Source organism: Eumetopias jubatus, unplaced genomic scaffold (genome assembly GCF_037043125.1).
Source record: "Eumetopias jubatus isolate StellerSeaLion01/CBP00866 unplaced genomic scaffold, mEumJub1_p1.0 scaffold_2, whole genome shotgun sequence".
Lineage (NCBI taxonomy): Eukaryota > Metazoa > Chordata > Mammalia > Carnivora > Otariidae > Eumetopias > Eumetopias jubatus.
The window spans coordinates 131,090,180-131,105,616 of record NW_028274808.1 but is presented as its reverse complement, the minus strand read 5'-3'; the positions used below and the strand labels follow the sequence as shown (position 1 = coordinate 131,105,616).

At 41.7% G+C, this 15,437-nt stretch overlaps 1 protein-coding gene and 1 pseudogene across 2 annotated transcripts in view; one reads left to right on the top strand and one right to left on the bottom strand.

The window, feature by feature from the left end:
• HERC6 (HECT and RLD domain containing E3 ubiquitin protein ligase family member 6) overlaps positions 1 to 15,437 on the top strand; it is a 59,602-nt gene that overhangs the window by 16,911 nt on the left and 27,254 nt on the right. For both annotated transcript variants that reach the window (XM_028117747.2, XM_028117746.2), the window contains exons 9-12: positions 4,118 to 4,239; positions 4,806 to 4,865; positions 8,268 to 8,361; positions 13,767 to 13,956. In XM_028117747.2, the coding sequence (XP_027973548.2) occupies positions 4,118 to 4,239; positions 4,806 to 4,865; positions 8,268 to 8,361; positions 13,767 to 13,956 (466 nt within the window). The remainder of the gene's footprint in view (positions 1 to 4,117; positions 4,240 to 4,805; positions 4,866 to 8,267; positions 8,362 to 13,766; positions 13,957 to 15,437) is intronic.
• LOC148164893 (dnaJ homolog subfamily C member 15 pseudogene) lies at positions 6,217 to 6,686 on the bottom strand (annotated as a pseudogene).

The window sequence follows — 15,437 nt, the reverse complement described above, 5'->3', positions numbered from 1 at the left end:
GCCGAAGGCAGTCACTTAACCAACTGAGCCACCCAGGCGCCCCTCCATTATTCCTATCTTTGTTATGGTGATCTGTGATCAGTGATCTTCTATGTTACTGTTGTGATTGTTTTGGGATGCCATGAACTATGCCCATATAGGATGGTGAACCTAATCAATAAATATGTATGTTCTGACTGCTCCACCAACTGGCTATTCCCCTGGCTCTCTCCTTCTCCTTGCACCTCCCTATTTGTTCCCTGAGATAAAACAATATTGAAATGAGGAGGTGATGAATAATGAACAAACAATAGGGTCAATGGATTAGAGATCCTAATGCCCTCAAAGAATGTTGGAGTGGGTCCGCTCTAAAGTAATTGTCTTAGTCTGCTCTGCCTGCTAACAAAACACTATAGACTAGGTGGCTTATGAACAGCAGAAATGTACTTCTCATAGTTTTGGAGTCTGGGAAGTCCAGGATCAAGGGGCCAGTGTACTCAGTGTTTGGTGAGGACATGCTTCCTTGTTTATAGACGGCTGTCTTCTTGCTGTGTCCTCATATGGCAGAAAGAGCAAGAGAGCTCTCTGGGGTCTCTTATAAGGGCACTAATCCCATTCATGAGAGCAGTAATCCCATTCATGAGACCTAGTCACCTCCTTTGGGAAAAGGCCCCATCACTTAATGCCATTGCACTGGGGATTAGAATTTCAACACATGAATTTGGGGGGGAACACATTCAGTCCATAACGTTCTCCCCCCCCGTCAATAAAATTCATGTCCTTCTTGCATGCAAAATACATTCATTCTGTTCCAACAGTCCCCAAAGTCTTAACTCATTCCAGCACCAAAGAATGTTAGATTGGGAGTTTCACTTTAAAGTAAGAGAATCAGAAAAAGGTGTATGATGACCAAAGAAGAGAATGTCTCTTTTCTTTTTTTTTTTTTAAGATTTTATGTATATATTTGGGGGGGAGGTGAGAAAGAGTATGAATGGGGGTGAGGGGAGGAGGAGCAGAGGGAGAGGGAGAAGCAGACTCCCCGCCGAGCAGGGAGCCCGACGCGGGGCTCGATCCCAGGACCCTGAGATCATGACCTGAGCCGACGGCAGACGCTTAACTGACTGAGCCACCCAGGCGCCCCTGAGAATGTTTCTAATAGAAATTTTAGAAGGTGAAACAGTTATTGATGATTATAAAGCATAGGGTATTACCTAGATCTAGGGCAGTAGTTTTCAACTAGGAATGATTTTGCCCCAGGAAACATTTGGCAACTGCTGGGGCCATTTTAGGTTGTAGTAACAGGGAAAGGGGCAGGTGTGTTGGGGTGGCTGCCACCAGCATCTGGTGGGTAGAGGCCAGGGCTGCTGCTAAACATCCTACCATGCACAAGACTCTCACAACAAAGAACGATCTGACACAAAATGTCAGTAGCATCCCTCTTGAAACCCTGATCCAGGGCATGGGTAGTTGAGGCAGAGAGAGAAGAATTGTGGAGATGAGATCAAGACTTGAGAGATCAGGGGGCGCCTGGGTGGCTCAGTTGGTTAAGCGACTGCCTTCAGCTCAGGTCATGATCCTGGAGTCCCGGGATCGAGTCCCGCATCAGGCTCCCTGCTCAGCGGGGAGTCTGCTTCTCCCTCTGACCCTCTTCCCTCTCGTGCTCTCTATCTCTCATTCTCTCTCTCAAATAAATAAATAAAATCTTTTTTTTAATTTTGATGTTTTTATTTTCATTATTATTCAGCTCCAAATACTTTATTTTTTTAAGATTTTATTTATTTATTTGACAGAGAGAGACACAGCAAGAGAGGGAACACAAGCAGGGGGAGTGGGAGAGGGAGAAGCAGGCTTCCTGCTGAGCAGGGAACCCGATGCGGGGCTCGATCCCAGGACCCTGGGATCATGACCTGAGCCAAAGGCAGATGCTTAACCGACTGAGCCACCCAGGCGCCCCAATAAATAAAATCTTAAAAAAAAAAAAAAAAGACTTGAGAGATCAGGGTGGGAAATAAATCCTGTTTATTAGTTCTGTAGTTGCCAAGAATTACAGGAAGCATGACAACAAGCATGGCAGTGCCGAGGAAGACAGCAAGGTACTAAAGTTTTCAGTGTTGAACGGTAGTGACCAGGACACTGGGAGATGATTACTTTAGAGGAGCTGGGATTTTGAAGAGAGTAGAAGAAATGGTATGTAAGTGCCAATAGGGAGCACCTCATTGTCCTAAGTTTCCAGCCATGTGTGGGGGGGGAATACAAGCGCTCTCATGATTGAACTAGAGGGGACACCCAGGGCCCAGATCAAGAAGCTGAAGGGAACTTCAGAAGTCATGGTTACACATTTTTTTCCGGAGGTCTTTATTTAAAACGATGAAGACTTCCCTGACTCATGGGGTGCCTTGCTGGCTCAGTTTGTAGAGTATGTGACTCTTGATCTCGGGGTCTTGAGTTCAAGCCTCATGTTGGGCATAGATAGAGGTTACTTCCAAAAAAAGAACTTCCTGACTTATTACAAGTTCATTGGGGGCAGGGGTATAACATGGAGCAGAGCACTAATGTCTTTGGAAGGCTATTATTAAAAGACAGGTTTTTTTCTTTCCATATAGTGATTTCTGACACCACCCCCTAGCCATGTGATTTCTTTTTTCTTTTTTTTTTTAAGATTTTATTTATTTTTTGACAGCAAGAGATAGTGAGAGAGGGAACACAAGCAGGGGGAGTGGGAGAGGGAAGCAGGCTTCCCGTGGAGCAGGGAGCCCGATGCGGGGCTCGATTCCAGGACGCTGGGATTATGACGTGAGCCCAAGGCAGATGCCCAACGACTTAGCCACCCAGGCGCCTCGAGCTATTTGGTTTCAAGTATTGTCTAGAACCATGGTTCTCAGAGTGTGGTCCCTACACCAGAGCAGCAGCATCACCTGGGAATTTGCCAGATGCAAATTCTCGAGCTCCACTCCTAAATCAGAAACTGCGGGGATGGGCTCAGCAGTCTATGCTTTAGCAGGATCACCAGGTCATTCTGTTGCATGCTAAAGTTTGGAAACCACTGATCTAAAAGTAAAAATCTAGGGTGCCTGGGTGGCTCAGTTGGTTAAGCGACTGCCTTCAGCTCAGGTCATGATCCTGGAGTCCTGGGATCGAGTCCCACATCGGGCTCCCTGCTCAGCAGGGAGTCTGCTTCTCCCTCTCACCCTTTTCTCTCTCGTGTTCTCTATCTCTCATTCTCTCTCTCTTGAATAAATAAATAAAAATCTTTAAAAAAATAAAAGTAAAAATCTATGGGTGGTTAGAGGGGAGAAAGAAATTAGTATTTACTGAATACCAACTATAATCCAAAGGCTTTGTATACCTAATGTCATTTAATCTTAACAAGAGTCCAGAGAAGTAGGTATTATTATCTCATTTTTTTATTGTGGTTAAAATACACAAACACACACACACATCATAAAATTTTCTATTTTAACTGTTCTTAAGTATGTAATTTAGTGTCATTAATTGCATTCACAGTATTGTGCAACCACCACCACTATCCATCTCCAAAACTTTATCACCCCGAACAGAAACTCTGTAACCATTAAATAATAAGTCTCTATTCCATGACTGCCCCCAGCCCTGGGTAATCTCTAATCTACTTTCTATGAAATTGCCAATTTCATATAAGTGGAATCACACAATATTTGTCCTTTTGTATCTGGGTTATTTCACTTAGCATAATGTCTTCAAAGTTCATCCATGTTTCAGCATGTATCAGAATCTCTTCCCTTTTTATGGCTGAATATTCTTCTGCACATATACACCATGTTCATCTATGGATACTGTCACTGGACACCAGCTGTTTCCACCTTTTTGGCTATTGTGAATAATGCTGCAGTGAATATTGGTGTACAAGTATCTGGTTGAGTCCCTGTTTTCAATTATTTTGTGTCATTCCATTTTTAAATGACAAAACTAAGGCTCAGACCAAGCCAAGTGGCCAAGGCTAGGAACTGGAAAAGCCAGGTCAGTCTGAGGACATAACTCCTCACCAAACCCTACATCAGAGAGGGTGGGGCCTACCTACCACCTGCCACAAGCTTTGCAGTGTTATTTATTCCTCAGCATGTGGGTATGTTTTCCTGATCATTTTTTTTCTTCCATGAAGGATACCAGTTCCACAGATGTTTCCAGGAAAATCCTGCCAGAAATAAGCCAAATTAACCAGTCCCTGATGGATAAATGGATAGCAGCGGCAACAGGAAGCACTGAACGTAAAGTGGCTGAGAGGTCGCTCTGTTGGATAAGTTATAAATCAAATATTTGGTTTTGAAGCCATGGGGTCATTTTATCCTAAACATAAGACAGAAGGTTTGGCTTTGCTGTGAAGGCATGTGCATTTTAACCATGATTCTCTTCTACCACCTCAAAGTTTGAAGAAGTCACTGATGATCTCATTCATTCGTCATTTACTTAACACAGCTATATTGAGGACATAGAGTTCCCAGGCACCTTGATAGCCATGGGAGATGCAGGAGTGAATCAAAAACATGTTGTCTCTTACAAAGCCCTCATTGAAGTGCACTCTTTTGTATCTTCAGAGTTTATACTCTGGGGCACCCTAAGTTTCTGTTTTCAGAAGGATGGATTTTATTTAAATCCATGACTTGGTAAAATCAACTATGAAGGGTTTGGGGGAGATTTATCAGCACAAAATATGTCCAGAATTTGGAAGACTCATAGGAGAATTGGTGTTTTCCTTAACGATTCCATGTCCTCAGTTGTATAGTTGGATATAAGAGGAGGCATGCTTTATAGTACATTACGACTTAACAAGTGTGTTGTTACTTTTACAGTGAAATTATGAAGATATTTTCATCTCCTGCTTGTCTGACTGCAAGTTTTTTAAAGAAAAGGTAATTTTTACATGAGACTTATCTTCATTTAAAATGGGGGGGACATTGAGAAATATTTAAAATGAAATGTTTCAAGTCAGTCATTTTAATTTGTATATTATGTTATCTATGAACAATAAGTCCAACATAGAAAACTCCAAAGGTTGTTACAGAATTCTCCCATTTTGTAAAGGAATTTTCTGCGAGACCACTGTAAGTTGTAATTCCTAATTCACATACTGCCCTGTCCTCCTCTGTTACCTGACAACAAGGAATGGTGTTTTTTTCAGGATCTTTGTGTCCACGAGTGATCCTTCTAATGTTGCTTTAGTACTTAGAGGCCAACGCAGCACTTCGCAGTTCTCTTTGTGGTGGGATCGATAGGGGAATCCAGCAATAGGGAAAATAGATTCTATTTATTTTATCTTCAACTAGGTTCACTACTACAGAGGAAAATCTGATTTCTCTAGTTGGTGTCTGATCCAGTCATACTAACAGCTCTCTTGTGAAGTGCTCAACATTCGATCTTGTATTTCTTCCCTTCCCTTTATGCTTTACAATACTGTGCCTGGGAACGGTTAAGAGAGAAACTGGGGCATATGAAACATTTCAAGATTTATTTAAGCAAATACTGATTCAAACTGGGCAGCACCAAACTGAAGTGGTTAGGGGTGCTCCACCAACAGGAGCTAGAGGAAAGACTTATGTAGAGAAGGTGCAGAAGCAAAGAAAAGAGATTAATTGACTGGCTATAGCTCAGAGCCTAGTGGGTTGTTTGTGACTGGTCGTCCTTAGGTTTCGATTTCATAACTTAGGTATTTACGGGCTTAGATTTTTTGCTTACATAGGCCCCCATAGTGATAGAGCCCCCTCAGTGTAATGGCCTCCTTGTTTAAATTGAACAGTATTTAAGGGAGAAGGAGGATAGTAGCATGAAGGGGCCCTTAGGCTGCCCTCTGCCTTCTCTGGAGGCTGATGCCCTGCTGGTGTGTCTGCAGCACATCTCACTCAGTCCAGTCCTCCCCCACTAGCTCAGGTCGCATCCCTCCCTGTTGAGTAGGCCCCAAACTGCCTCACAGATTCTGAAGATAGTTATACCCATCTTGCGCCCCCTCCTGGCCGGTAGGTGGCACTCACTTAACCCGGGCTGCATGTGTTCTTCGGCTCTTTGTAACCCCCAGTTGTCCCAGTGGTTTTTAACCCAGCTGCACTGTCACTCTCTCTCTCTCTCTCTTTTTAAGATTGTTCATCTTTACCTTTATAGTGGAATAAATGATTGTGGTCAGTACATGTATGAAAATTATGAACACCGTGGTTTAGGCTGCTTTGCAGGACTTTTTTGTTTTATAGTCCCCCTTTTTTTCCCCTTCAGAATGATTCTTAAGCATCAATCAGTGTTTGGTGGTTGCTTCTAGCAAGTCTTTTGCTTCATTTATTTTGGTTGCTAAGTAAGGAGATCCACCTTTATCTGGGTGGTTCAAAGTCATGATTCTCCTATGAGCTGTTCTAATCTTGGCCTTGCCAGCAGATGGGCTTATACCCAAAGTAAGACAAGCTTCTCGCCTACTCATTTTCTGTTCAAATCCTCCTTTATAGTAGGATGAAAGGCTAGGAGTGGAAATCTTCTTTGCCGTTTCTGTGATTACTTGTTCTAGAGGCTTCCAGATTTGAAATGCATAGCAACCTGAAAAATAGAAGAGCTGCAACACCCACTCCTACAGCTATCAAACTTCTTGCCAGTCCCCAGTCGATGTCCGCGTCCGGCCGTGTGGTCGCCAGCGGCGAGGACTCGGCGTAGCGCAGACCCTTGCCAGCAGCGGCGACGCCACCACGGGCAGCCATGGCAATGCGACGCGGGGAGCTCTTAACTCTTTAAGGGAACTGGAGGGGGTGCCTGGGTGGCTCAGTTGGTTAAGCCACTGCCTTCAGCTCAGGTCATGATCCTGGAGTCCCAGGATCGAGTCCCACATCAGGCTCCCTGCTCAGCAGGGAGTCTGCTTCTCCCTCTGACCCTGTTCCCTCTCGTGCTCTCTATCTCTCATTCTCTCTCTCTCAAATAAATAAAAATAAAATCTTTAAAAAAAAAAAGGGAACTGGAGGAAATGTTAAGTCCAACAACCTCACCTCGGAACCAGAGAAACCCAGGGAAGCTGAATGCCATGGCTTCCCCCTGGCACACATGAGGCAATGTCTTTCTAGAGTCCTAAAAAGCATTCCGATTTATCCCCACACATCCCGGTCAAGGGTGAGAGAAGAGAAATCAGACACTGCTTCCCTCTGCCTTCTTCCTCTCCCATTTGCTTTCTTCTTCTTGCCATGCTTCCAGGAGAGAAGTGAGGGACAGGGACTCTGCCATACAACGTTTCCTCTTTCTTCCCTTCTCTAGCCTCAGGCTAATCTTTACTGCATACAGAATATTTTCCACGTGAAGAATATTACCTTTGTAAAGTGGAGTAGTATCCTCCCAGGAGTGATGAACCTCAAGGCTTGGTTTTAAGATGCTAAGGATGGCAAAGGACAATATATTTTAAGGGGAGATTTACAGTTACTTTGAGTATTTACATAAATATTTTAGCCCTGGTATTACTATTGATCCATTAATTCAGCAAGCATAAAATATTTCTTGATAAGAACATTATAAAAACGAGTCGTTTGACAGATGGAGTCTCTTCAGATAGCACCAACACAACCCAGGAAAGCACAGTACCTAGATAAAGCTTTGATAGTGTTACTGAGGGGAAGGCCCGGTTGGAATTTATCAAGAATTGGCAGTTTGGTTTAGGGCAGGTCTTTCAGTTTGGGAGGGGGCAGCTGGGGACTTGATTAGGATTGGGAAAAGATCCAATGATCCAGGATGGTTGGAAACAGCAAGGCATTGACTTTGAGGCAAGAGATTCAAAGAATCTTAGGGCATATATTAATGCTTTCCATTGAGGAGTTAATGGGTCTTTTCAGGAGGTTCCTATAATGCACAATCAAACCACTTGCCTGGGCTTAGGGTCTCTTGGAGTAGTGAAGTCATGCTAATGAAACAGTGGAATCCTAAAGTAATGTAGATGTAGATGGTAAGGTGTGGAGAGGGGTGGGTAGTTTCAGTTCTCAGTGTACCGGGCTGAGTATAGGGGAATGGTTTCAGTTCTCAGATGCCGCATATGTATAATTTTGCTATTATTGGAGCCCACGCTTGTAGCCACTTTAGAGATAATAAATTGTTACCTACTCTCTTTTAGGAGAATATACATTTTATAAAATTTTTTTGTGCCAAGTAAATTAATTATTTTGAAAGGAGGCAAGCTGTAAGAAAAAAGTTTTTATCTGCTAACTAGTAAAATAAGACGATAAATAGGTATGAAGTTTAGAAATATTCTTTTCCATCTGTTTATGTGTTTTGTTTGTTTTTTGTTTTTACATTTCTTGTATCAGAGAACTCGTAGAAACGATTTCCATTGATGTGGACTTACAAAAGGCAAGAGATACCTTCAAGAAGTTAACAAAAACAGAATGGATTTCTTTCATGGTAATGGCCAATATTTACTTGAGAAATAGAGCAATAGAATTTCTTTACAGGAATCAGTATGACTGCAGTTTAATTTTGTTGGGAACTGAGTCAGGGAGGGAACTGTGTGATAGGGGAGGGGGCAAGTGTTCATGATGAGGTTAATATATTCCAGACACTGTATTAGATGCTGGCACTTTTTAATTTTTATTTTTTTAATTTATAAATATCTAAATCATATATTTGGCAAATGACTTGTATTCCAAATACATAAATGATTTTTGTAACTCAGTAAGAAGAGAAATGACCCAAATTTAAAAAATGATCAGAAGATTTGAATGGATATTTTACGAGAGAAGATTTATGGATAAGCACATGGAAAGATGCTTAGTACAGTTAATCATTAGGGAAATGCAAATTAAAACCACAATGAAATATCACTTCACATCCACAATGATGATCATCATCATAAAGAAAGACAATAACAAGTATTGGTAAGGATACAGAGAACCTGGAGGCCTCATTCATGGCTGGTAGATATGTAAAATGTTACAGTCTCTTTAGAAAATAATTTGGCAGCTTCTCAAAAAAGTTAAACATGGATTTACCATATGACCCAGCAGTTCTACTTCTGGGTGTTTATCCCACCCAGATGAAAACATATGTCCACACAAAGGCTTCTGTGTAAACGATCATAGCAGCATGTTCATGATTGTCAAAATGTGGGAAAAAACCCAAATATTTTTCAGCCAGGGAGTGGGTAAACAAAATGTGGTGAATCCATACAATGGAATACTATTCAGCAATAAAAAAGAGAGATGTTATAGCATAGGTGACCCTCAAAACATTATATAATTGAAAGTAGACAAACACAAAGATAACATATTGTTTGATTCCACTTACATGAAATGTTCAAAGAAGGCAAATCCATAGAAATAGAAAATAGATTAATGGTTGCATGGGGTGTATAATGGGAACTGTGGTAGTGGAATAATGGTCTCCCAAGATGTCCATGTCTCAATACTCAAAGTCTGTGAATGTGTTACCTTACATGGCAAAAGGAATTCTGCATAGGTCATTAAGTTAACAATCTTGAGATGGGGAGATTATTCTGGATTATCTGGATGGGCCCAGTGTAATCACAAGAGTATCTGTAAGAGGAAGCAGGAATGTCAGAGTTAGATTTGAGATGTGTTTCTGGATTTGAAAATGGAGAAAGGCCAATAGAAAGGAAATGCTGACAGTCTCTAGAAACTAGAGAAACAAAAGAGATGGGATTATCCCTGTAAGAAACCACTAGCCAGGGAACAGATTCTCCCTTTGAGCTTCCAGAAGGGATGCAACTTGTCAATATCTTGATTTTAGTCCTGCAAGACCCATTTTGGACTTTTTTTTTTAGATTTTTATTTATTTATTTGAGAGAGAGAGAGAGCACAAGCCGGCAGAAGGGCAGAGGGAGAGGGAGAAACAGACTCCCCACTGAGCAGGGAGCCCAACATGGGGCTCGATCCCAGTACCCTGGGATCATGACCTGAGCCGAAGGCAGATGCTTAACTGACTGAGCCACCCCGGTGCCCCTCATTTTGGACTTCTGACCTCTAGAACTATAAGATAACAAATTCATGTTTCTTTAAACCACTAAATTTGTGGTTATAATAATTGTTAGTATGGTTAGTGAGTATAGTAATAATATATAGTATAGTAATTGTTATAGTAATAATAGAAAATAAGGCTAGAGACTCTAGGGGAAATCTGTTTCTTTGACTTTTCTTGATTCTGGAGGCTGCCTGCATTCTTTGGCTCCTGGTCCCGTATCACTGACTTCTGCTTCTGTGGTCACAACCCCTTCTCTGACTTCTCCCTCTTTTAGATGCTGGCACTTTTTTAAGCACATGTTTAAATGTACAGTAAATACAATATTTTTATTTTCAATATGAAAAAACAATTTTGAGAGGTAAATAACCATTAGCAGATATAGCACTAATTTGGGAAGCAAGAGAAGCTTCACCTGGACTGGGGGAATGAAAAGCCGGGTCTCTCTTTTGCGATCAATGTCAAATCTGTTGAGATGAATCTGCTACTGATTGAGCCCTTATGCTACTTGGGTCACATTTTCTTTACCTTTTTTATTGGGCTCCTTATTTATGGAGTTCCTCTTTAAGGTCTATTCTAGTTTAGTATTTTGTGATTCTGGGCTGTGTTGGAAAACTTTCCCTCCACTAACTCAGGTTCATGTGTTTGGGGGCCTGTGAACTGACAATAGACTGATTAACAGAAGAAAACAAGTTTTATTCCCATTCTTTCGGGGAGCATTCAGATGAAGAGACTCCCCAAAGAGCTAGGGATGAGGGCTTATATGCCAATTAATAGGGAAAAGGGAGTGGGGGAGAAGAGGCTTCTATGAGAAAACAAATGGACTTTTCAGGGAGACAAATGGACTTTAAGGGGGCCAAATGGAAGATATGACAGCTTGTGATAATGTTTGTTTATGTAATTTCTTATCCAAGTGCAGGTGGCTGGTCTTTCCCTGGCAGTGAAGCTTGCCCTCCAAGGGCATCTATGGCTGCCTCACTCTGGGAAGGCCCTGTCTTTAGTCAGATAAGGGAAGATCTGAAGGCTTCTTTCCGCATCAGCTGTATCACACATGCTTTTGGGTTAAAGTCATCTTTTTTTTAAGATTTTATTTATTTATTTGACAGAGAGAGACACAGTGAGAGAGGGAACACAAGCAGGGGGAGAGGGAGAGGGAGAAGCAGGCTCCCCGCGGAGCAGGGAGCCTGATGCGGGGCTCGATCCCAGGACCCTGGGATCATGACCTGAGCTGAAGGCAGACGTTTTAACGACTGAGCCACCCAGGTGACCCTAAAGTCATCTTTATACCATTTTGGGTCCCTACATTTGTTTTTTGTATTTTGTTTTTATTTTTTATTTTTTTTAAAGATTTTATTTATTTATTTGAGAGAGAGAGAATGAGAGAGAGAGAGAGAGAGCACATGAGAGGGGGAAGGGTCAGAAGGAGAAGCAGACTCCCCGCTGAGCAGGGAGCCCGATGCGGGACTTGATCCTGAGACTCCAGGATCATGACCTGAGCCGAAAGCAGTCGCCCAACCAACTGAGCCACCCAGGCTCCCTGTTTTTTTTTTTTTTTTAAAGATTTTATTTATTTGTTAGAGAGAGCTTGGGCGAGAGAGAGAGTGAGTAGGGGTACAAGCAGGGGGAGCTGCAGGCAGAGGGAGAAGCGGGCTCCCCGCTAGGCAAGGAGCCTGATGCGAGACTCGATCCCAGGGCACTAGGATCATGACCTGAGCCAAAGGCAGACGCTTAACCGACCGAGCCACCTAGGCGTCGCAGGTCCCTACATTTGGAAGGGAAAGGGGGAGAGTGTTCTTTAATGTGTAGTAGATACAGTAGTTTTATTTTCAAGATGAAGAAGTAAAAATAGTAGATGTTATTGAATATATTTTAAAAATAAATTTATTTAGGTTATATGGGAGATAACTTGGGGTGCTGTTCCCATTGTGAGTTCCAAGGAACACTAGTTTCACAGAATGCTCCCTGAAAACAGCTTCTAAGTGAAACAACTTTGGAAATGCTGCATACTATTATGGAGTTATGATGTACATCAGCAAATTAAAAATTCTATGATGTCACAAACCAAAAGAAATCTAGCTGTTTTAGCCATTTTTCTCAAAGTTATCTGACTCTGTGACATTATTTTCCCATCTATGCCTACCAGCACACCATAGAAATCATGTTCTTCTGGACATCTGAGAAAACAACTTGTAAGAACATTAATGTAATAATAATATATGGTACTTTATTATTGCATATATAATCTTACTTAATCCTTATGACATGTAGAGGTAGACACTGTCCTTAAGAATACCTAAGACCTATTAAATAGAGTAAGTGACGCTAGCTGTTGTAACAAATAACTTTCAAATCTCAGTGGCTTGGGATGCCTGGGTGCCTCAGTCGTTGGGCATCTGCCTTCGGCTCAGGTCATGATCCCCAGGTCCTGGGATCGAGCCCCGCATCGGGCTCCCTGCTCCGTGGGAAGCCTGCTTCTCCCTTTCTCACTCCCCCTGCTTGTGTTCCCTCTCTAGCTGTGTCTCTCTCTGTCAAATAAATAAATAAATCTTAAAAAACAAAAACAAAAACAAAACAAATCTCAGTGGCTTGACACAATGAAGACTTCTTTCCACATCAGTGAGGGCTGAAGAAGGGAAGCATGTGCAGGGGAAGAAAAAGAAATATTTTCCCTCCACCCATCTTAGTTTCATTTGCTGATTAGACTGAGAAAAGACAGATTAATAGGAGAAAAATGAACAGAAGTTGATTAACGTGTGCATGCTGCATATACACTCAGTGATGAGTAAGTACAGGGGTGTTAGCACTTGCTTATATAGCATCTTAACAAAGAACAATAATTCTGTGGAGAAGAGACAACACAAAGGAAAAGGACTGAGATTCTAAGGGCGCCAAATTACGGGAAGGCAAACAGCTGGGCATACGGATAGTAGATAAGGTCTAGCTTGTAAGGTTTGTGTAGACTCTTTCTCAGTGCCTGCTCATCTCCGCTAATTAAGGTTGTTACCCTTCTCCTGGTACAGGAATTTAGAGGCAAGAGGACACCTTCACAAGGGGCATTGATATTCTGTTTTCAAGTAGATGGAGGGAAGCCAGAGAGCTTGTTTTGTACCGCTTCTTCTCACTTGCCTTCAGCTCAAAATAATCCTCCTGCCAGAGTGGCATATTCTGCTACCCTTCCCACCTCTGCACAGGTTCATTGAGGAGTGATTTGGGCTCCTTCTTTCTGGAAACCTAGGCCCTGGGGCCATGAAATCCTCCAGAGCTTTTGTATTTTGTTGGCGGATAAGGAAAGAGAGTATGGAAGGTTCCATGAGAGGTTTTAGGGGTCATGCCTGGAAGTGATATACATCACCTTCACTCATAAGCTGTTAGCCAGAACTCAATCATATGGCCCCACATAACTGCAGGGAGGCTGGAAATGACATCTTCCTATGAGCCCAGGAGGAAAATGAAACAGGATTGGTGAGGTGAACAATACGGCATTATCTCTGCCAATGTTAGATTTTAAGTCAGATAGATCTGGGTATGGATCCGCAACCTGTCAATCTCTAATTGAGTGAACTCCATGATTCACACAGTATGTACATGTACATGTGATTTCACTTTATTTCCTTCATGCAACCCGATATAAAACAGGGAGGATGACTCTCACATAACACTTTAGGGGCATTTGGGATGCAAGGAATGATGGAGTTTGAATGGTAGGTTTGAGGAAAACTAAATGATTTTTCCACTGGAAGATGGTGAAACAAAACCCCTAGTTCCATAGCTTGTTTTTCACTATAATCTGTATCTAATGGATGCTGGGCCCTCCCTGATCCTTTCAACTACAGATAACTACGTGTCTCAGGGATAGTCTTCTCAGAGCTCTTCCGTGTCGTTCTTCACACCGAGAAGCATTATCAGTTTTCCTTCTGCTCCCAGAATGTCCTGTGATGCATGATTCTAGGAACTGGAAGAGTCTGGTGGTTCCATTTGCAGAAGTTGTTTGCAAGATGAGTGACCGATCTTCACGAGTCCTGAGTAAGTTTGATTCCTTTTGTCACTTTATCTGTACTCTCAGTAAAGAATCACTAAAGTAAAAGTTGTAGCAAATTTTGGATAGAGGATTTAAAAATACACATATGTTTGGGTATGTGGTATGTGCATGTTTGCAAGGATTAACCTTATATTATTAACAGTCATTAACAATCATTATACAAAGCATGTGTAACTCTTAGACTTGGACATGGCTTTGATATCAGAGTTTAATAACCACAGAGGATCCAGTCAAGATAAATCCATACTTTAAAAATTTTTGTTCATGTTTTAAAACTTGAGACATTTTTTGAAAGATTTTATTTATTTATTTGACACAGAGAGAGAGAGAGGGAGGGAGAGAGGGAGGGTGAGAGCAAGCACAAGCAGGGGGAGTGGCAGGCAGGGGAGAAGCAGGCTCCCTGCTGAACAAGGAGCCCAATGTGGGGCTTGATCCCCAGGGCCCTGGGATCATGACTGAGCTGAAGGCAGCTGCTTAACCAACTGAGCCACCCAGGTGCCCCTAAAACTTGAGACATTTGACCTGCGGGGGAGTGAAGTCTGCCATCCCAAAATGTGTCTCTTTAGCATGTGAATTATTCTAGACAATTTTTAAGAAACAGAAGGCCCAGGAAGAACCTTTATCCCTCCCCCTAACTGCCTAAAAGAAGTAAGATATAAGACCTGCTCCAGGAAGGGAGCTATCCCCATAGGTAACTACAGTAAGATACGAATTAGGTATGGTAGACAGGGAGGAGCTCAGCAAAGTCTGTTAAAATTCCTCTCTGTATTCCATTGTTTCCGAATGTTCAAGGACCAAAGCTTTAAAGGTAGAAAAGATAGATATATAATGAAATATAAGCCACTCATTTCCCCTCCCAGAAAGCAGTTACAGAATATAGTTTTTTGTGTAAACTTTGAAAGATATGTATTTAAAAAAAATAGAGACTTTTATTTATTTTCTCTACTTAAAAAAATAGAGAAATATCCTTTCTTTTTTTTTTTTTTTAATGGTAGCACACCATTCACATTTTTTGGCAATTTGCTTTTTCCCACTCAACAGTATATTGTAAAGATATGTTTGTTCTGTTACAGGAACTGCCTGGTTCTATTTAATGGCTTATTAGTATTCTATTGGGAGGATATACTATAAATAGCTGTTTCTAAGTTTCTGCTATTATAATAGTGCTAACATGCATTTCTTTGTATGTATATAAATTTACACACACAGGCAAAATTCCAGAAAGCAAAATTACTGGATCAAATTGTATATGCATTTAAAATTTTGAGAGACTTTGCCAAATGAGCCTCCACAGAACTTTAAGTGGTCACCATTCACATTGTAGTCTAAATAAATCACATGCAGTGCAACATGATGGCCCTGATAGAGGATGTATCAGCTTATACTTCAAAAAATATGACAGCATCACCCCACGCATTTTCCTACAGTATTATGAAACTTTGGTATTTGCCATTCTGAAGAATCT